The sequence below is a fragment of the Gymnogyps californianus genome, chromosome 13 (assembly GCF_018139145.2).
Source record: "Gymnogyps californianus isolate 813 chromosome 13, ASM1813914v2, whole genome shotgun sequence".
NCBI classification, from domain to species: Eukaryota; Metazoa; Chordata; class Aves; order Accipitriformes; family Cathartidae; genus Gymnogyps; species Gymnogyps californianus.
The window spans coordinates 12,962,383-12,988,020 of record NC_059483.1 but is presented as its reverse complement, the minus strand read 5'-3'; the positions used below and the strand labels follow the sequence as shown (position 1 = coordinate 12,988,020).

The 25,638-nt window shown below is 58.0% G+C and overlaps 1 protein-coding gene across 1 annotated transcript in view; it reads left to right on the top strand.

Moving 5' to 3' along the window:
• Positions 1-287: 287 nt before the first annotated feature.
• PLXNA1 (plexin A1) overlaps positions 288-25,638 on the top strand; it is a 107,310-nt gene continuing 81,959 nt past the window's right edge. Inside the window, 2 exon segments of the mRNA XM_050904413.1 lie at positions 288-1,626; positions 7,894-8,076. Coding sequence (XP_050760370.1) covers positions 424-1,626; positions 7,894-8,076 — 1,386 coding nt within the window. The 5' untranslated portion in view covers positions 288-423.

Below are 25,638 nucleotides of genomic sequence, written 5' to 3'. Positions count from 1 at the left end.
TGGGACGGTGAGACAAAGCACGTGGTAGCTCCTTGGCTGGGACATGCTGTGCGCAGCGATGTGCAACCAGGTGGAGTTGTCCTTAGCATCTTGCAGGCTCCCTTGGTCCCTGCATCCGGGACGCATCTTCCTCCGGGGCAGGAGGTGGTGGGGGATGTTTTGTTAGGCTGCCTGCTAGAAAGGCGTGAAGCAGCAAAGCCTCTGCTGGATGGGGTGGAACAGGCTTGACACCGTGCAGGAAAGCCTCCTAACCCCACTCTTCTTGTCTTCCTCCCTCTAGGGCTGACCGGACTGGCTGTGCCCACGATGCCCTGAATGCTGAGCGCAGTGGAAGCAGAGGAGACTGTGTCCCATTAGCTCCTCCTCCCCCCGCATCCCTTTAGTTTGGGTTTGTTTCTATTTATTTTGTGGCTGGGTTTGGGCATGGCCTTGACTGGATGTGAGGCTGCTGCAATGTGGCTCCTTTGGCTCAAGCACCACTTGTCCATCAACGTTTGGACCTTGCTGCTTTTGGGGAGCACCTGGCTACCGCTGGCGGAAGGCAGCCCCAAGTCTCCCTTTAGGACTTTCCCGGTTACAGACTGGAGCTTGACGCACTTGGTGGTCCACAACAAAACCGGGGAGGTCTACGTCGGGGCTGTCAATCGGATCTACAAGCTCTCCAATAACCTCACGCTCCTGCGGACCCACGTGACGGGTCCCGTGGAGGACAATGAGAAGTGTTACCCTCCGCCCAGCGTTCAGTCCTGCCCGCACGGGCTGGTCACCACCAACAATGTGAACAAACTGCTGCTGGTGGACTACTCGGGGAACCGGCTGATTGCCTGCGGCAGTGCCTCCCAGGGTATTTGCCAGTTCCTGCGGCTGGACGACCTCTTCAAGTTGGGTGAGCCCCACCACCGCAAGGAGCACTACCTCTCCAGCGTCAATGAGTCAGGCACCATGTCTGGGGTCATCATCGAGGTGCTGAATGGGCAGAACAAGCTCTTCATTGGGACGCCCATCGATGGGAAGTCGGAGTACTTCCCCACACTCTCCAGCCGCAAGCTGATGGCCAACGAGGAGAACGCGGAGATGTTTGGCTTTGTCTACCAGGACGAGTTTGTTTCCTCCCAGCTCAAGATCCCCTCGGATACGCTCTCCAAGTTCCCCACCTTCGACATCTACTACATCTACAGCTTCAGCAGTGAGCAGTTTGTTTACTACCTGACCCTGCAGCTGGACACCCAGCTCACCTCGCCTGACTCCACCGGGGAGCAGTTTTTCACCTCCAAGATCGTCCGCCTCTGCGTGGACGACCCCAAGTTCTACTCCTACGTGGAGTTCCCCATCGGCTGTGTGCAGGACGGCATCGAGTACCGCCTGATCCAGGACGCCTACCTGACCAAGCCTGGCAAGGCTTTGGCCAAGTACCTGGGCATCTCGGAGCGGGAGGATATCCTCTTCACCATCTTCTCCCAGGGCCAGAAAAACAGAGTTAAGCCTCCCAAGGAGTCTGTGCTCTGCCTCTTCACGTTGAAGAAGATCAAAGATAAGATCAAGGAGCGTATCCAGTCGTGCTACAGAGGGGAAGGGAAACTGTCGCTGCCCTGGCTCTTGAATAAGGAGCTGGGCTGCATCAACTCGGTAAGTTCCCGCTTGTCTCTACCCAAGCCGGGCTGTTTCTGGTTCCTGGTGGTGCTCTCTGGCCAGACCCTTCCTGGTGACCTGACCTGAGCCGTGTTTTCCCGGTGGGAGGACTGGCGCCGTTAGGGCTGGGCGCTCGGCTTGCTCGGTAGCATTCCTCACAGAGATCACGGCTTCATTGTGGGGTGGCCATCTGGGTTTGGGTTGCATTGGTGCCCGCGGAGAGCCCCAAGCTAGGGGCCCTGTGCCGATGCAGGTGTCTGCTTCTGGTGCCCCTGCCGCGTGGATTTGGGAAGTGTTGGTGAGTTGGGCTGGAGGGCTGGATGCTCAGTCCTCAGGACATCTGTTGCAGCTCTGCTGGGGAGTCCCTTGCAGATGGCACGTGTGAATTTGTGAGTGTCGTGTCACCTGGGGCTTGACAGTGGCCACGCAGAAGGTGTTGGGGGCAGTAGGATGTGGGGGACAGGGAGTGCAGACCTGATGGAGGGAGGCGGGGTGGTTGGCGGTCCCGGTAGAAGTCGGTCAGATGCTCAGCGTGGAGGGACCACGTCCTCTCCATGGGGTGCTGGAGAGGAGGACAGAGGGCACAAGGTGCTGTCAGCGAGGTGGGTTTTGAGCGTGGCCAGTGCAAACTGTCGTCCAGAGGTGCAGGAGGCGAGTGCCGACATCCCAGAGCAGTGATTCCCAACCGAGGGAGCGCTCCCCTCTGTCCCCAGAGACGTGTCCTCCTGCCTGGTGCTCATGGGGGCGTGTCTGGCCCCTGCTTGTGGCTCAGCTGCTCTGTGTGGGACCTATGAGCAGTGGAGAGAGGGGTTTTGGGGTGCTGGTGTGTGCATTTGGGAGGGTCTGGTGGAAGTCCCGACACCCCTACTATTGCTCACCTCCCCCCAGCCCTGTTTGCTGGTGCTTGGCACCCATCACCAAGCCCCCAGCCCTGCCCGAGCAGGGTTTTGGGTGGCTGGTGGTGCAGGCAGGTGGGTAGGGGGTCCTTGCGGAGCAGCCCTGCCTTCCCTCTCACCGTCCTCCCCGCAGCTCTGGAAGAGACAGCTAACAGCTGCCTGACAAAGTAAAGGGTTTGCTGTCAAGAGCGCTGGGCTCGCAAATCAGATTTTGGCTTTGAACTAATTCAATTTGCTGGAAAATGATGAAATCGTTACACTGCTGCCTGTTGGGTTGCGCAGCTGCTGGCTCCGGCGGTGGAGATGCTCGCCGCTTTCTCCTGTGCTCCTGGCTTGCCTTTCCCGGTGCCCCATGGCAGTGCCGTGCCCCCTGGGTTTGGAGAGGGGGCTCTGCCCCCCTGCACTTTGAGGGTGGTTTCATGCTAGGAAGGTCCTAGGATTGCTACTTGGTGGCCAGCCCGCGCAAGTGGGTGGATCTCAAGGTGCTCTTTGGGTCCTGCAGATGTGGCTCTTGCAGGGTGGAAGGATGTGTGCCACGATGGGGTGGCTCCTGCTTTCAAATGGGTTGGGTTGGGGGATGCCGCCCTCCCCCAGGGGAGCCAGGTGGTGTTTTCTGTCCCCGTCCTGCTCCGGCTGCCAAGCAGAGGTGGGAAAGGCACGACTGGATCGTGAGTCAAGCCCTCAGCCCTTTGCTGTGCTGAGCGCAAGCCAAACCAGACCCCGTGGAGCATGTGACCTCCTTCTGGCAGGAATGTCTGTGCCCCTACTAAAATGCGGCCACCTCTGGGGTGGGTTGTGGCAGTGATGGATCTCTTGGTGGTGAGGGCTGGCCAGAAAATAAAGGGCATGTTGTTTTTTTATTTTTAAGGAGGCAGAATGTAATTGCTCAAGTCAGTAGTTGCTTGGGATTTACACCCCATCCGTATGGAAAATGTCCTAGGAGCTCTCTTGGTCCGCTCCTTCGCGGTGACAAGGGGCTGAGGCTGGTCCGTGCTGAAGGAGGCTTTGCTGGCACCCCACTCCCAGACGTCAAGCAGCGCGGGGCCAAGGGATGCTCATCCCCCAGTGCTGCAGGGCAGCTCCGATTCTCTGGAGCCGGTGCCGGAGTCAGGAGAAGAGGCCGCCAGGCTTGGCAGCCAGCTCAGGAGATGTTAGTGGTTCCTCCCCAGTGCTGGCAAGCGGAGCGAATTCCTGTCTCCTGTTTCTCTCTCTCACATTCTGGGATCCAGCGATCTAGCAGTGGGAAGGCGAGCGGAGCCAGCTCAGGAAAGAGACCCCTCATGCTAGTGCGCTCAGACGCAAGCACGGACACGCACATGCAGCAAAGGCACCTTGCAGGACCGTCCGGTCCATTCCCCTGCGCCAGCCCCACTGCCTAAATCGCTCCTGAGCCCGTCCAGAGGTTTTGCTGCTCGTGGTGTTTCACTGAAGAGGGGTTCAGTGTTGTGTAGCCCGGCTCTTTGCTTCCCCTGTGCAGTGCAGGGACTGGAGGTCTGCGTGCCTGCAGCCAGACGTGCTCAGAGCATCTGCCCAGCACGCCTCTGTCCCCAAAACGGGGGGATGAGGGTCTGATGTAACAGGGCAGGGAAAGGGCAGCGGGTTGGAGCTGGAGTGGGGATGTTGCAGTAGGGAGCGATTTGGGGTTCCCGGAGTCCTTGACCCCTGGGCTGGCAGCGTGAGCAGAGCCAGTGCCTGGAGCTGGCAGGACGTGGGCAGCAGCTTTCCCTCGGCTGCCCCAGGGGGAAAATGAGTTTTGACTCCTTGGTGGGGCTTGCTGCCCAGCCTGCTGGCACAGGGCAATGGCTGGTGACAAACTGGCCCTAACTGGGCCAGGATAAGCCAAATCCTTCCCGGGGCCAGCCAGAGAAATGCAGGTGTTAACAAACTGTACCACACTGGGATTATTCCTGGGCAGCGATTAACGTGCAAAAAGCCTGGCATCCCAGCCTGGCACTTGGTACCTGCCTCCTGGAACCTCCTCCCTGGCTCTTCGTGTCCCCCCCGCATCCTCCACCGCAGCCCCTGGGGGGCACAGGGGGATGGGATGAGCCTGTAATGGTGTTAACTGGCGAATTACTGGCTAATTAATAACGCTGAGCGGCATGAGCCTCACCTCTGCTGTCTGCTCCCTCATTGCTTTCGTAAGTGGGCTTGAAGGGAGGCAATGAGACAAGGCACGTCAAGGAGACGCCCGCTCCCGCTCGCTGGGTGCTGCGGGCCTGCTTTCTCCGCTCCTGCAGGCCTCTTCCCCCAGGAAATCCGAGTTTCCTGACCCTATTTTGGGGAGGCAGGTTAGTGTGGGGAGAGAGGAGAAGGCTGCCGCACTGTGGAGGTGGGGGCCTGGGGTGTCTGGGGGCCAGGGGCAGCCGAGAGGGGTGCTGAAGGAAAGCACTGAAATAAAAACAAGAAAAAAATATTAAAAAAACCCCACAAAACCACCCCAAAACAAACAGGCCCTCCCTTGCAATGGGCTGAGGCCATGGTCCTTGCAAATACCTGTGCAAATGGGAGAGCGGGCAGAGCTTGACAGCTCCTGCAAGATCCCAGCGTCTGCAAGCTGAAATGCTGCAAGGTCACTGGCCCTCGCGTGCTGTGGTGCGTGTCAGTCCCTGCCGGCACCGGCCGGGGGACAGCTGTCCCTCTGTCCTTCCGTCCCTCCATCCCTCTGCCTTGCCTCTCCTCACAGCCCGCATCCACCAGGGATGTCGGTTGGTGCCGTCACCCCCGTACTGCTGCCCTTGGCCTGACCTCGCTGTGCTGCCTGCGCTTCCCTAAACGAAGCAGTTTGCTGTTAATGAGCTAATTGTCGGTGTAATTATTTATCGAGGTGGTGTCGGCATCGTGGCGGCGGCGGGCGCTCCTTGCGGTCCCGGAGCGCAGCTGTATTTGTCGTTTCCCAGAGAGTTTGTTGAGACAAAGCAGAGAGGAGTAAACACCGTAAACATCTCTCCTCTTGCATATTCAGCAGCTGAGGGGTTGGGGAAGCTGCAGATTGAGTGCGGAGAAAGCAGAAACTGCACCCAGGGGCTGCCGGGGCTTAAATACCTTCATGGCATTGCCCTTAACTCCTCTGCTACTGCTGGTGGCCGGGTGGAAGGTGCTGGGATGCTTTACCAGGGCAGAGGGGCTGTTGGGGCCAAAGAGTGTTTTTTTCCCAGCAAAGCGTCTGAAGAATCCTGGGTATCCGGATGGGAGCTGGGTATTGGCTGGAGCATCGCTCCCGTCTCGCTCCATGGTTGGGAAGATAATTTTCTGGGATCTGCTGTTTTAAAATGTCTAGCCTGGTGATGCAGAGGAGGATGCTTAGTGTGTGTGCTGGCTGATGGATAGGAGAGGGCGCTTGCAAGGCTGGGATTCAGAGGATGGGTGGAGAGATCCTAATTCCCCTTCCCCCCTTTTCCTGTGGTTGCAGAGGCACGTGGTGCCCCACGTTCCTGTTTTGGGGACCCCCCATCTCTCACGCCTGGCTGTAGGAGTTCCCCAGTTTAGGGAAGGACGAGCAAAGGTCAGGCGGGGAAGGGTGTCAATCTTTGGTTGTGTACTAACTCAGGCACCCACCAAAAACAGAAGTTAGAGTAAGTGAGGAAGCAGCCCAGCATCCCCAGACCACCCGGGGAGGCCGAACGTGACCGGCTGGCGTCGTTCCTGGTCCTCCCCTGCTAGAAGGCTGGCATGGTGCTGAGTCCCCGCTGCAGCCGGGAGCAGGACCACTGGCCTTGGGGCCAGTGTGGCGGCACGGTGAGGAGGGTGAGCAGCCTCGCCGTGGCTGCAGGAGGCTGAAGCCATTGTGGCTGCAAGTGCATTCTGCCGGGGCACGGAAAAGCGCTGTGTTTTCCCTCCTCCCCATGGGCAACTGCGGGTTGCTGGTGGGAGCCAGTCCGGGCTGACCCTTGCTTCCCAGGCAGCGGCGAGTGGGAATTGTGGAGCTATGTACTGCCCTTGTGTACGTGGAGCTCGGGAGCTCGGCGTTTTCCCATATGCTTTGTGCACATGCTGTATGGATTTAAAACCCCTTGGGGACTGGCATGCATTTGGAGGCCGCTGCTTGCCAAAAAACCTCTCTCCCCTTTAAATTCAAAGTTACATAAGGAACCTTGTGAAGCAGAAAAATCCCATGGCTGGAGCAGGCTGTCTCACCATCGGCCATGCTTGCCTTGCTGCCCTAACCTCCTGCACCCAGGCTCGCTGCCACCCTTAGGGATTTGGCCAGAGCCCCTCGCTGGTCTTGGACAGGCTGGGGGCTGCTGGGGGTGGATTTTGCTGGTGCTGCGCGACCACGTGAGGCCATTGCCTAGCGTGGGACCTCCGGGAGGCCCGTGTGCCCCGCAGGCTTGGATACCCGTGGCCAGGGTCTGTTGTTCTGCTCAGCAGGTCAGGGTGACATGGCCAGGATGCTCGATGGAGGGGACAAGTGCTGCAGAGCTGGTCCTGGTCCCGCTCCCCCGCCTGCATCCCAGCTTTCACAGGGGGCATCCCTCTGGCTTTGCCTTGCCCATCGGTGCGACCGTCCTCGCTGGAGGTCCCTGCTGTCGCAGCCCCGAGGGCGGAGAGGGGCCAGTGCAGCCCTGCCTCTGCCTCTCCCCGGGCAGAGCTTGCAGAAGCTTCTCCCAGACCCGTGGGCGAGTGCTGAACCGAGAAAGCAGCTGGCTGAGCCAGGCGCCTTGTCTGGGGCAAGGCAGCATGAAAAAAATGCGGGGATTTCCCAAAGACATTCCTGTGGGAGGAGGAACAGGGCTGGCAGGTGGGTAGCGTGTTTGCTGGAGGCTCTGCTAGGTGAAGTGAGGCTCTTTCAGGAGCCCTGACCCGTTTGTCTTGGCACGGCCTTGGCTGGAAAGTGTTTTGTCTCTGGGGAAAGGCTGGGGCGCAGGATTCAGCCCCTTCTGCCTTAACTGCCAAGCCATTTTCTTTTTGAAGCTAGTGCCGGGGTGAGGAGGAGAGGGATGTGTGCGTGCTGGGGAGGTTGTGCCGGCATCCCACGTGTCTGAGATGGCAGCGGTGGGGATGGAGGGGGAGCAGGGATGCTGCGCTGGCTCCCACTGGGTTTGTAAGTGCTGCTCTGTAAGATGCAGAGGACTGAGAGCCTTGGTCTTGGTCTGCAAAGCTTGTTCAGATGCAGAGAGGGGCTGCATGCCTTGGATGTGTCCCAAGTGCCTTACATCAGTGCATAGGGAATTTTAGGAAAGCATCAGCTCATCCCTTCCCTCAGCTGGTGAGGGGGATGGCTGGGACAGGAGGGGCAAGGGATGGGGCTGCCGAAGTTGCTGTAGTTGATGGGGTGGAGGTGGGAGATGGCTGATGGCCATCTGAGAGGTCCAGCATGTCGAGGCATTGGCAAAAAACTCATCTCTCGTCTATTTTCTTCTGACAGCCACTGCAGATCGATGACAATTTCTGTGGCCAGGATTTTAACCAGCCACTGGGAGGGACCGTCACCATCGAGGGGACCCCGCTCTTTGTGGATAAGGAGGATGGGATGACCTCGGTGGCTGCCTACGACTACAGAGGACAAACGGTCGTCTTTGCGGGCACACGGAGTGGGAAGATCAAAAAGGTAGGAAAGCCCTCAGTGATGCTGATGGGGAGGGATAACCGCTCGCCTCGCCGGCCCTTTGGGGGTACAGGTCGGGCTGTGCCTCCATCGTAGCATGACTTGATGTATTGGGGATAATGTGCAACGGGCCAGTGAGGGGCAATTTCCCCTTTTTCCTCTCTGCCAGCCAAATTTACAAAACCTCTGTCTTTTGGAAGGGTTATAACCTAGGGAAGTTGAGTCCTGGCTGCTGGTGGATCTGAGCCTGTCCCGTTGTGTGTCAGGGCAGGTGGGTTTGCCCTGTAGCTGCCACGGGGCGGGCTCTGTCTGTCCGGGTCCATATGGCTTTGCCAATGACCTGGGCAGGATGGGTGGAGGTGGGTGCTGATGGCTCCAGCCCGGCGCGGGGGAGACTTCTCTTCCCGTACCCTGCCACGGCACAAAAGGCTGCTTGTTGGTGGCAATTAGCAAATAGCTCCGTGTCTGCCTTTCTCTGCCTGCATCTCCACAGGGCACGGATTTCCTGTTATCATAACATCGTGCCTATAATTACAGCTGTACATGCCCTGTATAAACACAGCTTGCATTAACTGCATCCTCAGCCAGGGAAAGGCAGTGCGAAGGTCTTGGTATGGTCCCTGCCAGGGGCAGAAGGACCACGTCTTGGCCGGGGGGTCCGGCCTGTTGCTCTGTGGCTTGCAAGGTGCTCCAGCACCCTGTCCTGGGCACAGCACCCTGCATTTTTGCTGCTTCTTCTGATCTGTGCTGGTCAGGGTGCCCTGGAGGAGGCAGGGTGGCTTCCCTGGCAGGAATCAGGAGCAGGGTGCCGTTGCAGGCAATAGTCGCCATATGTCCTGCTTGCCCTGCCTGTGTTCCCCCTAGACCCCTGACCTGCCTGCAGCCCTGCCTATTAGCAGCATGTTTAGCGGCAGGGGGCACATGGGCAGCATGTGTTGGGGTGGGGGGCAGGATGCTGGTGGTCCTCTCCAGCCCCACATCCTCTGCTTGGCTTTCTGTGGCCCTTGGGGCGGGCACGGTGGCGCCAGGGCTGAGCAGGGCTGCGGGGAGCTGACGGAGGCAGCTCGTCCTCCCTTCCGGATCGATGAGGGATCCGGAGGGACTGGTGTCGCGTTGCTGGCAGCTTCTCCTGCCGCTGGGCTCCAGATGGGAGGTTTTAAATGGGGATGGGAAGGAAGGAGTGTGTGGGAGGAGGGTTCACAAAGCCCCAGGGACAGTGTTACACCTCTAGTTCCTTATTTATCTAGAGGGGCTGGCAGTTGCTTTTTACACAGCAGATTTTTATTTTCCTCTCCCTCCTTCTTTCAGTTTTTCTCCAGTCTTTGCACCTTCAGAGCCACTTGCAAGCAGCGATTTAGGGTGGGTGCCTGGCCAGGGTGCAGGCTGCATCCTACAAAGTCATGGCTGAGGCCAGGACTTGGAGCTCAGGTGTGGTTTGAGCCTCCTCCTCTCCTGCAGAGCTTTCCCCAACTTTCTTTTTTGCGGGTTTCTAAAGTCAGTACCCCAAATAGCCTGCAGTACCCCTGCAGGGCACGAGGACACGGAGCAGGAGGTCCATGGGGAGCGAAGAGGTGGGTCTCAGTCCTGTCCCAGCACTGGGACGCTGGGCAGGTTTTGTAGGCTCATACTGCCTGGAGCCCCCAAAACCCCTGGGGTCGCAGAGCTCTCCGATGGCAGCGTGGGAGCACTTTGCAGGCTCCGAGCCCTGCACTGCCAGGTCCCCACCTTGTCCCCTGCTGTGACCTTGGGGTGGGCAGCCCAACCTTTCTGCGGCAGCCCCTGCCTGGCCGGCCTGGCAAAGCGCTGCCTCAGCAGCTACCTGATCTTGCCGCCTGGCTGCCAGCGGGGGCGGAGGGAGGGGAGGGCTCCCCCCTGCCTGGGGAGTGCGAGAGGGGGGCTGCTGACCTGTCCCCGAGTGGTGCCGACGTGTCCCCAACCAGGGGATGGGACGCCCGGCAGGGGTACAGCAGTGTGTGGCCAAGGTGGCTCCCCCAGGCAGAGGGTGCAGGAGGGGTGCATCTGTCAGCAGCGGTCGCAATCCCTCTGCTTTTAAGCCGCCGGCATTTCCCACCGTCCCCTTGGCAAGCACCTGCGTTAGGCTTGGCACAGACTGGTGGCTTCTCTGCCCTCCTGCTGGTCCCCCCTGCCCTTGCAGGGGCATCTCCTTTGGGGAGGGAGGGCTGCGCCAACAGCTGAGTGCTCCCCTCCCCATCCCCAGGAGCCCTGTAATGGATGCTGCTCTGCTGAGGGGGCACCGATCCCACCATCTGGGCCGGGGTAAGGTCAGGGCAGAGTCACTGCCGCGTCTGGATTTTCCTTGGATGGCAGCTCCCATGCCCAGCATTTGTCCAGGCTGTTGCGTGCAGACAGAGCCTCCCTTTGTCCCCCCCAAAAAAAGCCACGCGAGCCTCTGGCTGCCCTGCAGCCTCTCCCCAGCCCTGCCGCCAACAGTTGCCGCTGCGAGGCCGGGGTGCTGGGCTGCACCTGCTGCCACCGCAGCTGCAGGGAGACCCTCATTTCGGGGGGGGTGGAAGGATATTGCAAGCAATGCCAGATTTGCCAAACTGGCTGCGGGACAGGGGCTGTGGGCTGGGGAGGTATGGGGGGGGTGGAGATACAGGACCACGGGGATGCTGAGCGGGTCACAGCAGCAAAGTTCATGGCAGCCCGCTCTCAGCTTTGTCCCTGCAGGGTTATCAGGCAGGCGGTTATCTTTGGCTGGCCCTGAGTTATGCAGAGAGGCCAGGCTTGGAAAGCCCTCGGCCCCGCGTGCTTGCTGTCCTCCGTGCCAGCAGTCATGGGATTGGGGCGCTTGGGGAATTCCTGCCGCTCCCCGGGTGAGCAATGCGGGGATGACTTCTCACGCTGCTGGGGCTGGCGGTGAGCCACTTCCTCCGCACTCCTGAGCTGGTGCGTTGGGGACCCGGCCTTGCACCCTGTGGTCTGAGGGTGCTGTGGATGGGGAAGTGACATGAGGACGTGAGCCATGAGCATGCTGCAGTGGGGATGTCCAGGGGATATTTGTGCAAGGGAAGCGAGGCTTGCTTCCTAATGCTTGGATTTTTCCTGGAAACCACCTCCCCTCGCTTGACAGTCTTTTATTGGGCGGTTGTCATTTTCCCAGGTTGTCTTTCCTATTTTTCGGTTGGACAGAAGGCTGCGTGTGTAATTACAGTGGGAGCGCTCAGTCACATGCTGGAAAGGCACGTTTGACACTGTACCCATAGTCACCTCTTAACCTGCATGTACCAAGGACTCGATTTTGGGTGTGCCTGAAGCATTGTATGGAGAGAGGGAAGAAGGACAATGCTGGAGGGGGTGTGCTGATGGTGCAACACCCTCCCGGTAACTGCACTGCGCTGGGCTGGCGGCTCGGAGCCGGGGCAGTGGGGTGTCCTGGGAGGTGCAGCACAGAGACTGGGCTGCCCTCGTTCGCTTGCCATCTGCTCCTCGTTACGCAAACAAGGCACTGCCTTAGGGCTCCATTGAGCTCTGGTGTGGCCCTTGTGGGTTGACCCAGTTTTGGGTGCTGCCTGGTTATTTTTGGGGGGGTGAGCTGAGCTCCTCCCTCAAAGCAGCTGGTGACGCCCTGCCCACTGCCATTCCCCAGCTGCTGTGGAGCAAGGAGGCTGCGAGCTGTCCCTCCTGCCACAGCCCCACAGGAGATATCCAGCGCCACTTGGGATCCAGGCGCTGGAGATCCCTAAGGCAGGCATGGTCGTGGGACGGTGCAGCCAGTGCATCGCAGCTAGGATAGCATCAGAATACACATCCCTCACAGCCAGCCGAGCTCTCATTTTTTTGAAGATTATCTGGCTGCCCGGTTGCCACCGTAATCCCTGCAGCTCCCTGCCCTGTCCTGAAACCGGCTGGCCTCGGGCATGAACGCATCAGGACATGTCTCTGTTGGGAATCTGCTCCCCCCCAGGGCTCATGCTTGCCGCAGCTTGTTTATTCTCTCCCACGGAAAGCACAGCTGAACTGGCCCCATGTCTGGCTTCTTTGGCTTCTCCACTTTAATAATAATAACAATAAATAAACTCTTCATGCTAAGTGGGTCATCCCCATCCCTACACAACGGGACGCGGTGCTTGTCTCCTGTCCTGGGGAGGGTTGAGGGGCTCCCCTGCAGCCCCCTGTTCTGCTGAGGGCAGAGAGATGAGGGTGCTTCAGGGGACCAGATTTGGCAGCCCGTGGAGGGTTCTCTTGAAGCTTTGGAGAAGGATGCTTCGGTGTGTTCACAACCCTTGGCGTGTCCAGGCAGTATGACCCGAAAATAGGTGCTGTGGGGAGGGAGAGCTGCTGACTGGGGGCTTTTCAGGAATTTTCCTCTTGCCTGCTGGCTCTCTTCCCATCAAAAAAGCCCCCATGTGTCGGCCTCTTGGGTATGATGCATGACCTGATAGTGGTCCACGTGAGCTGGAAGGAGAAGCCATCAGGCTCCCTGCCTGCTCTGCCGGTCCCCGTCCCCGTGGGTCCTTTTGCGTTGCCCTCTGCTTAGTGCTCAGGGTAAGCAGCTCCTGCTGAAAAGGGGCCCTTTGTGTCTCGGCGCGTGAAATCCGGCTCCCAGAGTGCGCGGGAGGGCTCGGCCCCCCTCGTGACCCTGCTGCCGGCTACCCTACTTACTGCCTGCTTCTCAGCGGGCTTTTTTGGGGGGGGGGGGCAGATTTGGAGCATGAAGCCTGCCCTGGCCCCGGCGGTGTCAGCCAGTGACCCTTGAGGACTCCCCAAGCATCGACCCTGGTGCAGCCCCTGGAAATCCTCTCCTGCCCGTGTTGCTGCCTCTCCCCAGCTGGCCGCTCGGCACAAGGGCCTTTTGTTCCTCCTGCCTCTTCCCTCTGCCCTCTCCCGCTCCATCCCCATCTCATCCCCTGGGGACCCCTTGCCCCCTCCCCATATGCACACAGCCCCCGTGGGCGCCTGCGCCCAGCCCCACGAGGGAGATCCGCTCCTCGGAGCACGCGTCTGCGCCTCTCCCCAATCAATGGCAATAATTTTATTGGCATGACAAGGTAGCTGACGGTTGCCAAAGTGAATCCATCAAATACCTCTCGGCAGCTCTGCGCCCCCTTGAGAGCTCTCGCCGGAGTCGTTAAGCTGTTTTAATCAAGGTGGAGGCTGGAGAGCTGGTGTGTTAAGTGGATGGGATGGTGGGGAGGGGGTGGTGGAGCCTTCCCCGTCCCCCGACTCGTCACGGGGAGCTCTCGGCATCGCCCCGTTCCTGCTCAGCAGGAAGGGGCCCTGCTTGCCGGCGTCGGGCTTTGTTGAGCCGCCTGGCTCCGAACAGGATGTCTCATTGTTGGAGGAAACAATTAGAAATTCATCGTGAACCGTTGGCCTTGGGGACCGGCCGGGGCGGCGGGGCCGGGGCTGCAGGCAGCTGCCAGCTCCGTCCTCGAGTGACTCCTGGAGGGGGATGCCACCAGGGTTCGTGCTCCTCCCTTGTGCGGGATGGATGGGGATGAACGTTTCCACACTCCTGGCTCTCCGAGGGATGCTCCAGCGTGCTCACGCAGCCTTGGGTGTCAGAGGAGGTGTCAGGGGGCTCCCTTCCCCCAAACCCCACTCCTTCCACCCCCTGTGCCCCCAGGCTTTTTGACTCACAAACCATAACCCTTTCCTCCCCCCCCTCCCCATCTGCTCTGCTCTCTGCACAAAGCCGGCAGGTGAGCGAGGCCTGGGAGCCTGGCACCCGGCCAGCTGGGGCGGCAGCAGCAGCCAGCCCTGCTCCAACCTTCCCCGCCGAAAGCGCTGACGGTGCACGTTTCGCCTCTCCCTGGCTCCAGCGCTGGGCGCCTGCAGGCAGCGTGCCGCCTAACCCCCATCCATCAGCCCGCTCCGGCTGCGGCGGAGCCGCCGACGGGTAAGGCAGCATTGCTGCTGGGCTTTGCCGGTGTCGGGGCAAGGTGACTTTTGGGGAGCAGCGCGTTGCAGAAACTGGAGGAGGCTCAGGGATGGAGGTGGATCCCGAAGACCCCGCGTCTTCAGAAGGGCTGCTGGGTGCGAACCTGGCTTCTGTAATCACCCCAAAAAAGGGGTTTGAGGGCAAAATGCCTCTTGGCAGCCCCCTGAGCCGGCTCAGTGCTGTTCCGTGGGGTGTGCCTAGGAGCTGGCGGGTCTGTACCAGCCAAATGCAGCAGCATCGCCTTCGCAGCTGGTCCCGGCAGACCATAATGTGCCCCAGCAGGGGCTGCCACCCTGGAAATAGGGTGGAAATAGGGCTGGGAAAGGAAAAAGCAAGAGCCTGCAGGTTTGTGCCTGCATACCGTCGCTAGTCATGCCCCTGTTGTTGCGGGGCTGTGTAAGGCAGTGGTGGCCATGGCTCAGCAGCGCTGGGAGAGCAAGACGGAAGAGCAGTGCTTTGGGGTCGTTGGTGGGGAAGCTGAGCCCCCATAAAAGCCTCTGGGTGAGAGTCGCTAGGGGCCTGTGTTAGGAAAAGGGGTGTGTGGACTTGCCCATCGCTGGAGGCGTGCAGCGGCAGCAGCAAGCACTGGGTTTTACCTCCTGGCTGGCGGGGTCGGTTTGGTTGGTGAAGCATGAAGCTGCTGAGCATTTTCTTCTGCATCTCTCTGCCGCCTGCGACCCCTATTCTGCTGGGAAGAGCAGGAGCACGACTCTTGCTGTCTATCTTGCTTCTTGCTGGGGACCTCTGCGGTGGCCCCGTGGGGACAGGGCAGGGTGAAAAGCCACCCCATTGAGATGGAAATGAGCTGGGAGGCCCCAGCTCTGTTGGGTCCCTCCTGTTGGAGCCATTGTGCCTATTCACTGGCACAAACACTGACTAATTTTGGCTTTTCAGGTGGGAGAATAGCCCCGGCCTCCCACCAACGGCAGCGGAGAAGAGGGAGGATGCGGGGAGCCCCCTGCTCATCAGGAAGGCAGTGGTTTGGGAGGCAGGGGCTGCGGATATGCCTGGGTGGGAAGGGGCAGTGCTGGTGTTCTGCCTCGCCTTTGTGCAGCCTCATTAACCCAGATTTAATGGTGCCTGAGGAATTTGCCCTGAGCCTGTGGCCCGCTGGAGGAGGGAAGATGCTGGAGGAGGAAAGATGCGTCTCAGCAGGGGCCAAGCTGATTTTGATGTTGTCTGGGTCCCCGCGTGTCCCAGCACTGCCTCAGGTAGAAACGTGACAGCGGGGAAAGTCAGTCATCCCCGGTACCTTTGGGCTGACCTTCCTGTTTCTCCCCTCTGGACTAGGAGGAAAATCCACCATAAATCAAGAGCGAGTTGGAGGTGCGGTATGGCACTTGAGCATGCAGGGTGTGGACTCTGGCTGCGCCTTGGTGGCTGTTGGAGCCCATCATCCATCTCTGAGGCTTTGATACACATGGGGGTCATTTGTCTCCACTGCAGGTCCAGGCAGGGACAGCGCTCAGCCCCAGGCCGCATGGAAGAGCTGCTCTTTGGCCTCCGTTATCCCCTGCCCTTGTTAATGATAGCCTTTTCTGAAATGGAGCAGGAGAACAGATGCTAATGGCAGGCTGGTACTGATGGGGAAGGCAGCAGGAAGGTGCCCCATGGGATTGACATTGTGGGGTGAAATACGGAGGTGGAGGAGCTGGGGTGGGCGCTGGGTGGTGGTGAGGGTGCAGACCCCTGGGACTGCGCCCCTGTTTCTCCTGGGGGCTGGCCTTGTTGGGTGGCAGGGTACGGGATGGGAGTTAAACCCTGTCCCATCGAGTACCCAAGAAGCACCCGGAGTGGGACCGGAGTGCGCAGCCTGCATCTTGCCTGGGTCATACTTAGCCTGTGTGATACAGGGCAAACAAACCTGGGGATCAGGGCTGTGCTGGTAATCCTGCCGTGCCTCACGGATTAGCAAATACCTGGGAGCTATGCTCATTAAAGGGTGGCGGAGCCAGAGCCACCAGAGCCACCGCACCGGGGTTTGGATGTGCCGCCCAGCTAGGGAAAAGGGGTCTCCCAGCCTTGGGGGCGTGCATGCTAATCCTGGCTTAGGCCACCACAATAACAATAATGCTTAGCATTTTACATGATGGTGCTTCACAATGAAATGAGTTTGATGGGTTCTCACTTTAATCACTCGATTGGACGCAGTTGTGTGGCTGAGGGTGAATTGGAGTAGGCTGGTGGGCAGAACATCTCAGGAGGGGCAGGAGGAGTGTCAGAGTCCCGAGCCCATGGCATGGACTGCAGGTACTGTGTCCACTTTCTGTTCACTTTCTACTCAGAATGGAAACATTTCCCATTCTTACTTTTGTCCTCCATTTTGCCTTTCTCTTTTGTCTCTTCTACCCCCACCAGTGCTCAAAATAGCTCCGGCTGCTGCACACCAGCCCCACGTTCTTCCTCTCCTGCCCTTTGGTGGGTCCTTGAGGTTCCCGTATCTCACCTCTGACTGATCAGAGGAGTGGTGTTGAAGGGCTTTGCACTGAGTAAACCTTCCTGAACCCTCCCCAGCTGCTTCCAAGCAGGGACGTTTCCCCATAACCCCCCCTCTCCCTTTCCTTAGCCATTGCAATTGGGTCGAGACTGGAGGGGGAGAGCAGGGCTGCAGTGAGGTGCAGCGGGGGACATGACAGGCAGGGGGAGTGCTATTGTTTGAGGTTTGGTGCTGGATTTCGGGGCCCCCGGGCGCTTTCCCCGGGTGGCCCGTGCTCTCCCAGAGCTGATCCTGGCACCTCCACGTTCTTTGTGTGCCCATGGACCAGCCACCAACATGAAACCTTCCTGTGGCAGCAAGAGCAATTGTCTACATGGCAAGCAATAGTGGGAAAGTTTTATTTAATGCATGCTTAGTTCTTTTAATGTTGTTTAGCAGCTGGAGAGAAGGAAGAGAGCCAGTGCTGTGTGACAAGCCAGCTCTCTGCAGACCGAGGACAGGCTGAGGTGGTGGGGAGCATCCCTACGGTCTGGCAGACAAAGGCAGGATAATGTGATAGCGCTTTAATTTTGCCACGCTTCATGCTCTTGAGGGCAGCATTGGTCGGTCGCTCTGTGCCGGGACAGATCTGGCATGGCCGGGGAGCTCAGTGCAAGGATGCGGAGGATGCGAGGAGGGGTCGTACTAGTAGAGCCGGTGCTGGGGAAAGCATCTCCCTCCCGCTGTAATCCCCGTATGGGAAAGGAAATGACGCCGGGCTGCAAAAAGCCCGCGTGGTTTTTATTAGCTACAACCCTAATGATGTATTTTGGATTACTCTCCTGCGTGGATAAAAATTACCAGACCTTGAACAAAGGGGAAAAAAAAAAAGTCTCTCTGACCTTGAAGCTGTTCGTTCACTTGTCTTCATTTCATTCCCCTCAGCTGGGGATGCGGGTCAGTTTTGGGTGCTATTTATAGTCCACTCCGCTTGACGGTTTTCTTTACAAAGCGAAAGGTTGTCACCTTTGTTTCTGATACTGCAGAGAGGAGCTGCTCAAGGGAAAAGGAAGAATAAATGAGAAATTTTTCAGAGTGTTCCTGTATGCGGCAAAGCTTTGTAATCCGGAAAGATCAAAAAGCCCTGGACTGCTGCGCTGAGCTCCTCGTGCGGATGTAGGCAGGGTCCGTGCTGCCCAGAGGGGTACGGGATGGTGTTCTGCCATGCTGGCCAATGGCTGCTGGGACCGGTTGGAGCCTTTATCTGCTCCAAAACAGTGATGCTTTCCCTTCCCGGGCAGCGTGGCTCACTTCTCCACATCTGGCACGGTTGGCTTGGGTTGAAACAGCATGTTAGCTTAATTCTTCCCTTCTCCCTCCCCCGTGGAAGAAGCCGTGGCTGCCTTTCCCACCTTCACCGGAGTTGCCCACCCGGAGGAGTCCCGCTGCCGAAATGGCATCACCCGCCTGCATCCCCTCCTCCAGCCCCGTCCCTAACTGACAGACTTGTTGAAACAACAAATGTTGCTGTAATTTAATTTTCAGGCAAACAATAGTCCGGGGACAATGTTAAATTCATGAAACTGGCTTAATGCGACAACATTTAATGAAGCAATTTGTGTGCTAGCGTGGCTGCGTGCGGCTCTGGGGTAGTGGGGGTGCTGCTCCATCCCGCTGGGCGGTCCCTCTTTGGGGACGAGCCGGGGAAAGGTTGATGCTCCAGGGGAAAGGAGGGGGTTGTCCTGCTGCTCCCCAGGCTGTGTGTGCTTTTGGGGTGCAGCTTTCCTGTCCTGCTCCCCAGTGCTGCTGCGGTGTGGGCTGAGAGCCGGTGGGTCCAAGCTCTGTGGTTTGGCCGGGAGGAGAAGAGTTAATGAGAGTGTTTTGGGGCAGGAGGGGGCTTGCTCTCTGCAGGCTCTGCCTTCCCTGGTCCTTTCCTCCCTTTGCCTGGAGCCCCAGGAAGGTCCCTTCACCCCCCAAACCCCCTTAGCGGGGGGGTCCCTGCTAGGGGTGCCTTTTGCTGAGGGCAGGGCCAGGGAATTGCCCCCCAGGGCTGGGTACCAGAGGAGGGTTTGGCAATGAATGAATCCAGGCAAAGGGCTCCTGGCCATCTTGCTGCTGATCTCCAGCTGCTCCTGGAGACTTCTTGTCCCTGCTGGTCCCAGGGATGCCGCTTGGCAAGGGCAGGTAGCAGGCAGAGCGCAGAGAGGGGAGAGGAGCCATTTTCTTGTGCTGGATCTGCATCCTGGAGGGCTTCTCCTCGGGGCTGAGGAGAGCTGTGCAAACATGCTCTCCTCCCCCAGCCCCTGCTTTGGGGTGCCAGATCAAAGCCTCAGATGCTGTAGGACCCCATCTCCCATGCATGCAGCGCTGACTCTTCCCAACAGTGATTGCCTCCAGGGCCACCCTGGGTTGCAGTATCCGCGGGGCTGTTAACTGAGGCTGTTCCCTTTGTAGCAAGAGTTAGGAGGGATGCTGCACTGGGAGAGCACAGGCTTGTCTTTGCGGGGGTTACGGTTTGCGAAGCAGATGAGAAGAGCCAGTTTGGAGGGCGGAGAGCCCGGCTGCTTGCTCCAGGGGTGGATTGGATTTGTGCCACCCCGCCAGCATCCCTCAGGCACCCTGGCACCAGTAACGCGTAGGCTTCTGCTGTGTCCCAGGAGAGGTTTCCCTGCCGTTTCTTTCCCCTCGGTGATTGACAGAGCCCCGTAGATCTTAATTATGTGCCGGCATCCGCAGAACAAACCTGGTGCTGCCATAGCTGGAGGCTTAACGCTGGCAACGCTGCTTGCTGGGCTGGGTGGCTGCTGAGGTAAGGGGCTTCCTTGCCTTTTTGGGGACATCCTTGCCAGATGTGATGGACCTCTAGAGCCACGTGGGTGGGAGCTGGGGCAGTGGCGGGTGAACGGACGATGTTAAATGTACGTGTGGATGATTTCGCTGTGGCTGTTCTCTGGTGAAGCTCAGGGAGGAGGGAGCTGGAGACACACGGATGCCGTCTCCTTTGGGGTGGGAAACGGGACCGGGGGTCCCCAGCAGGACGTATCTCACCTGCAGAAGTCCTCCCTGGCCCTCTCGCGTCCTCCCAATCCGCCCAGCAACAACCCATACCAAAACCGGAGCTACACCAAGCTCGTGTCACTGGTGATGCTCTTCCCAGTCAGGACGTAAAGGTAAATTTTCACTGAAAGATGCAGCAAAATCCTTCCAAGGGTGGATTTTGGGCTCAGCAGGGGTGCCCACAGACAAGCTTGAGGTCTGTAGAGCAGTTTGCAGGCTTGGAAGCTGTGAAAGCAGCAGGTCTGCTGGTCTCGGAGGCTGGGTCAGCGCCTGGCTGTTCTCTGGCTCCCCTGGCTTTTTGCTTTCCATTGATGGCGGTCAAAATTAACCGGTAGCTGTTGAGCAAAATGCAACTGAAAAAATTCACGGAGGAAAAATATGATACAGTTTTGATGTGCGTGTGTGTGTGTGTGTGTATATGTATGTATTTATTTTTCTTTAAAAGCTTCCAAAAACAGGCCTGTGTCTTGGCCAGGGTGACTGCATCTGTAATTAGCTATGGAAAGTGGGTGTCTTAGCAAGGCTGGTACGTACACAACCACGCAGAAAGGCTCAGCATCCTTGGCAAGGAGGTCGGGATGCGGGACCTTGGTGGTGGGCACAGCTGGAGGGCTGGGGGCTGCAGGCAGTGGGCTCCCATGGTGTGCTCTGTACCGGCAGCTTTCATGGCAGAGGGAGGGGAGCAGCCTCTGCCCCCCTGGATGGAGGTGCTGGATGGGGTTGGGCTCATTGCTGCCACGCTTGGTTTCCTGGGGGGGGTGTGTGTGTGGGGTGTGTGATGCATGTGATGGTTTTTGTGAGAAATGAGCGAAGTCCTTTAAAAAGACCCCAAAAGTGCACCTCGCCTGTGGCCTGTGCCAGCTGATTCCCACCTCGCGCGAGGGATGGGAACTTCCCAAATTGAATTCTCCATTTATTTCCCCAGAGTTTCTCCGTGTTACTCTCCCTCTCTTTCTGCTATGTTTATGAGCCTCGAGGGATCTGGTTTTACACTCAACGTTTAAAATTAAAGATGTGTTTCTCTTCTAGCAGGTGAGATAAACACTCCCGGTCTCAGCTGGGGGTTTCCTTCCTGCCTCTCCTTCCCCCCCACCCCTAATCTGCTGGGGGGAAAGTGCGAGCCTGCAGCTGGAGCAAATAACCTGGGAATGAGATGCCTGGGCTCTCCTCCCATGGGGATGAGTCGGCTTCAACACGGGATGTGTGAGCTTTGGCTTCTTCCTCCGGTGGCTTCTTGTTTTAAAAGAGGGCAAAAATTGCTACCTTTGGCATGGGGATGGAGGAGGAGGGAGTAGGGGGGGGAAATGTGCTTGCTCGAGCTTCAAAGTGTGGTTCATCTCTGTGACTAAGGGCACGCCGTGTGACGATGTGGTACCGCCGCTCATCTGCGGGAGGGCTCGTTAAATCGCAGTAACTTGGTTGTATGGCAGTGTCAGCGTTTCTGGCTGGAGGCTGTGTGGGGTCTGGCACAGCCTGGGGTGGCACTTACCGCCCGTGGTCCCCATGGGGTGTGCTGCTTGGGGTGCCTCAAGCATGTCCCCTTGCGCCTCATCCCCTCCTTAGCCACTGATCCCAGAGGTGGAGAGCAACTGCGTCCCACCGGCTTAAGGAGAGGTGGAGGGGCTTCCTCTGTGCCCTTTCATGGAGTCCAGCGTCACGGCTCACCTTCCCCTCTGCAGCCTTGTCCTTTCACACCGCAGCTGGGGATGCCTTTCTGCCTGATGTGTGCTCGCCGGGGCTGCTGAAACGAGACCTGGGCTTCATTTTGGAAATGGAAGCAATTAAAGAGCACGCAAACAGTTCCAATCCTCCTCGACACCGTATCTACCCAGGTGGCTGTCGGTGCCTCCCTCCTGGGATGGAAGCATCTCTGCTCACCTCTGCTCGGCTTCGCTTCCCCCCACCCCCATGTGCTGCTGCACTCTTGTGAGCATCCTGACCGCCATGCTGTACAGCCAGCCCAAATCCCCAAGAACATGATTTTTTGGCTGAGATTTGGCCCTCTGTGCATTTCTGAGTCAGTGTTGGAGGTGGTACCGCATACCTGTGGAGCCGGGGTATTTTTGCAAGTATCTAGTGAGCTCCAAGTCTTGCCCTCGGTGTCCCTGCCGCGGGTGGCAGCTCTCGCTGGCCAAGGCTGTTGAGTTAAAACTGTTGTTTCTGACCCCCCTAACCTCCCTAATTCTGTTTATGGTCGTGAGCAGGCAGAAACAGAGAGAGCGAGCAAGCGTTTTTTTAATGGCTTGTGAGTTTCTGGTGATGTTTTTTATCAGGAAAATGATAGTTGTATAGAAGCAATTAATTGGAGTAAAAGTTTATGGTAATAAATGTCAAAAATGTTTCAAGGATGGTTTGGATGAAATACATTTTTTTTTTTAAGGCCTCCCAGAAAAAACAAAAACCTTGCCCTATTTTGAACCTTGCCAAAGAGAAACAACTTCAAAACTTCAATTTTCTTTTTTTTGGTGTGTGTGTGTAACGTTTAAGTGCTTTTTTCCCCCCTCAGCCTGTGCTCCTTAAACAAAAGCATGTGTTTTCCTGGCGCGGCTCCCCAGAGGCAGCTCTGCTGGAGCGGAGGGCAGGGGCTGCGGAGGTGACGGCCGCACGAGTCCAGGCAAGTCTTGGTTTTTGGGAGGAGCTGGGGTTTTTCGGGGGGTGGGGTGGGGTGGACTGTGGTCAGTTAGCTTCTCCTGCCTGTGCTGCCCGTTTCTCCTCCGTGCCATCTGCAGATGGCGATGCCCGCAGCCAAAAGGAGGAGCAAGCTATAGGCATGCGCTGAGTACTTTGATATCCTGGGGCAGAAGGTGATAAAGTAAAGAATTAATGCTTCAGAGTGATGTTAGCGCCTTGGCTGCCTCTCCCCGTGCAGCCATCGTCTGTGGCTCATGGGCTGTTGGTAACCCTGCTGTGCCTCTTGCTCCCTAGAGCAAGTGAGGGCTTGGGTAGGTTGGCATGAAAAAAATGACATTTTATGGGGAAGATGATTTCCTAGGGGGGATGTCTCTCTCCGTGCATGGTCTGAAACATCCCTGGGATGCTGTGGCTGCGTGAATCTGCCTGTGAGCTCCGCTCACCCCAGTGCTCCGAGCCCTGCTGCGCGCTGTCTTCCAGCCACAGCCGTACCTTCGGCCCCAGCTGTGGGGCTCAGCGCTGGTGTGTTTTTCATAAAGGCTCTTAATCACATACAGGATGTTTCTGTTTGTTCAAGCAATGAAATCACACAAACAACCCACCCCCAGTTTGGCTTTCGCAGAGCATCAGCTGCTCGACCCAAGTCAAGCAGAGCCGGAGCAATCCTCCCCTCTCCTCCTCCTCCGGCTCTCGACCCGGCAGCGCGGCGAGAGCGCGCCTTTCATGTTGCGGACATGCCCTGGAAAGCCGCCCGGCACCCGGGATTAGATTAGGGCTGGGAGCAGGGGCTGACTCATCGCTGGGGCTCGCGCTTGGCCGAGGCGGCGGCAGCAGCATCTCGCGGGAGCTCGCGGGGAGGCTCGGAGACCTTGAGCCGGGACCAGGCGGGACCAGCCCCGCGTTTTGGGGGCTGGGTTGCAGGCAGGCTCCACGCGAGCAGCGATGCCAGCTCAGACCCTTTCCTAAGAAGAGCGCGGTTGTTTTTTGGCTGGGTCGGAGGTGGGTTGCAGGTGCCGTCTCGTTCCTGGGCGCTGGGGTTGTGTGTTTTTTGCATTACCCTGAGCACCCAGCCCCGAATGGGGACGTTGCAGACCTGCGATTGCGTCGTCGTCTTTTGCTTTGGGCTTCGTCCTTCGGGGTATTAAGCGGAAGGAGAGCAGGAATGTGTCAGGATGGATCGAAATAAAAAAACCCCCTGACTTTTCTCACCCCTGTTGCGCGTATCGGTCCCATTGCTGCCGTTTCCATGGCAAAGCAGCGGGCCTGTAACCCAGCCTGCCCCGTGCTCCTCGCCATTTGGAGGAGCAAAAATCCTTGGAGACGATGAGAATAATTTAACAAGCCATTAACGAGAGCGGGGGAAAACACCGGAGGAGCTGGAGGAGGGTCGGGGTGGGGGCGCGGGGAGGCAGGGCTCATTTTTGGCAGGGAGCGGGTCACGTTGGCAGCCTGCTTGCCTCGCCTTAGATGTGTTATGAAGTTTCGGAGGTTGCTTGAAAAGTGTCTGGGGAACGGTGGCAAGCCAAGCGGGCTGTGGGCCAGCTCACAGCTAAACATGTTGCTGTGTAAAATTGCAGTCAATTAATTTAAGACCTGCCAATTTCAACTGCAAAGCGCTAGGAGGTTCTGTCAAGTTTTCAATGGGATAAAAAGGGGGAAGGGAGGATTAGTTTTCAGCACTTGGAAGGGCAAATAGTGATCCTCTGCAAAGCACCGCCTCCTCTCTCTGCTCCTTTCGGTTGCAGTAAACTTGCCGCCACTGATGTTAAAAGTCCTTCTGGCGTGTGCCGTCGGGGCTGAGATGGCTGAAGGACGGCAGCCAGAGCCTGGCGAGGCACTGATGGCCATTTCAGGGCCTGGGGAGGCACTGGCTGCAGGGGGATGACCCAGTCCCCTTTGGCTTTGCAGTACTCCTCCTCCGTAGCCCTGTGGGGAGCATCTCCTCTCTGGCATCCCGAGGTGGTCTTCCCCAAACTTATCCGATCCTGCACGACTGGCCTGATCCCTGGCATGTTAGGCAGTGTGCTGGCTGTCTGAAATAGAGGAGGAGCTGGAGAATGCTCAGCACAAGTCCAAGAGATGCCCCACATCCCCTGCGTGCAGCCCCGGAGGTCAGAGCGATCATTCATGATGGGGTGCATAGGCTGGTACCCACCGTGCGAGAAGACAACCTGCCCTGGAGAGCTGACAGCCGGGTGGGCACGGTGCCTGAACCCCAAAAAGGCTCATCCTCCCCTTCCGTGGTGGCAGTGGCATGGTGCTGCTGTGCACAGAGCCCCTCTCTCTGGATGTGCCCCCCTGCCAGCTACTGCCTGCGCCTGTTGTCCCCTCGTGCCGCAGGAGCGTGGCACCTCCAGTATGGGGACCCTGGCTGGAAACGCCGGCTGGTGTTTCACTGTGTTTGCGGCAACCTTCATTAGAAATGTGTTTCCTGGGTTCTGGAGAGTGTGTGTTTGTACGTGTATCTGCGAGCTGACTTTTACTTGGGGTGGTTTTTTTTTTTTCCTGTTTGGTTTTTTTTTTTTTTTTTTTTTTTCCTCCCCCTTGTTTTATAGCTTCATGAAACTTCTGAGAAAGTGCAGCTCTGGTTGTGAGTAAGAGTCATGAGACTGGCGGGGCAAGCGGCTTTGGCTGTTTCCCTTGGGCTGCTTGCAGCCAGTGGTGGGGCTGAGCTCCTTCTCGGGGCTGCTTCTGCTGGGGACTTGTGCCTCTCTGGCCATGCCTCGGCTCTCCCCTGTCCTTATCCCAGATTGCTTTTCCATCTCTGAAAACACCATAGCTTAGATTTACACATGCGTGTGCATGTGTATGTCTGTCCTTTCCATGGTCTTATCCCTGGGCTTTTGCTGTAGCCTCTGCCATCACAGCTCTGTGTCCCCAGGACACCCTCTCCAACCACTGTTGCTTTCTAATTTGCCACCAAAGGGTGCAAAACCGCCTCTCCCAGACTTCTGGGGCTCTGAACCAGCTGCATACCCCACCACGTCCTGGTGTTTGTGCTTTTCTGTGCAAGGGCTTTGCTCTGGCTTCAGTGCTTGTGTGTGCGATGGAGCTACTGCGGGTCCCTGCGGGGCTGCAGACCTGCTGCTCCCGTTGCTGGGAGGAGAAGGGATTTGGAGGTAGGTACCTCAAGAGCCGGGCTCTGCTGCGTAGGCACCACCATCTGCAGACTTCCCAGAATGTATTTAGGGTAATTTCCTCCTGCTTTGCTGGGAGCTTGTTAATATTTCACTGGGAAATGGGGGCAGCCTGCAAAGCCCGTGCTTCAAAGGAGGGCAGCTTTCAGCAGCTTTGGGTTTAGCTTTTGGTTTCCCCAGCTTTTGCTATAACTCATTCTGTGGTTTTAAAAATATGTAAGAAACCACCCAGCAGGCGAGAAAGCCTGGGCAAAGCCCACCAGGCCGGCCATCGCCTGCATGCCACTGCCGTGCTGAGCTGGCTTGCGGCTCTGGTGTCTGCTCAGCTCCACTCTTCCTGCTTTGGCATTTGGGGGAAAAAAATATAAATTCAATATAGTTAAGGGAGAAGGACTATCTGGATGCCTTGTGAGCCTGCT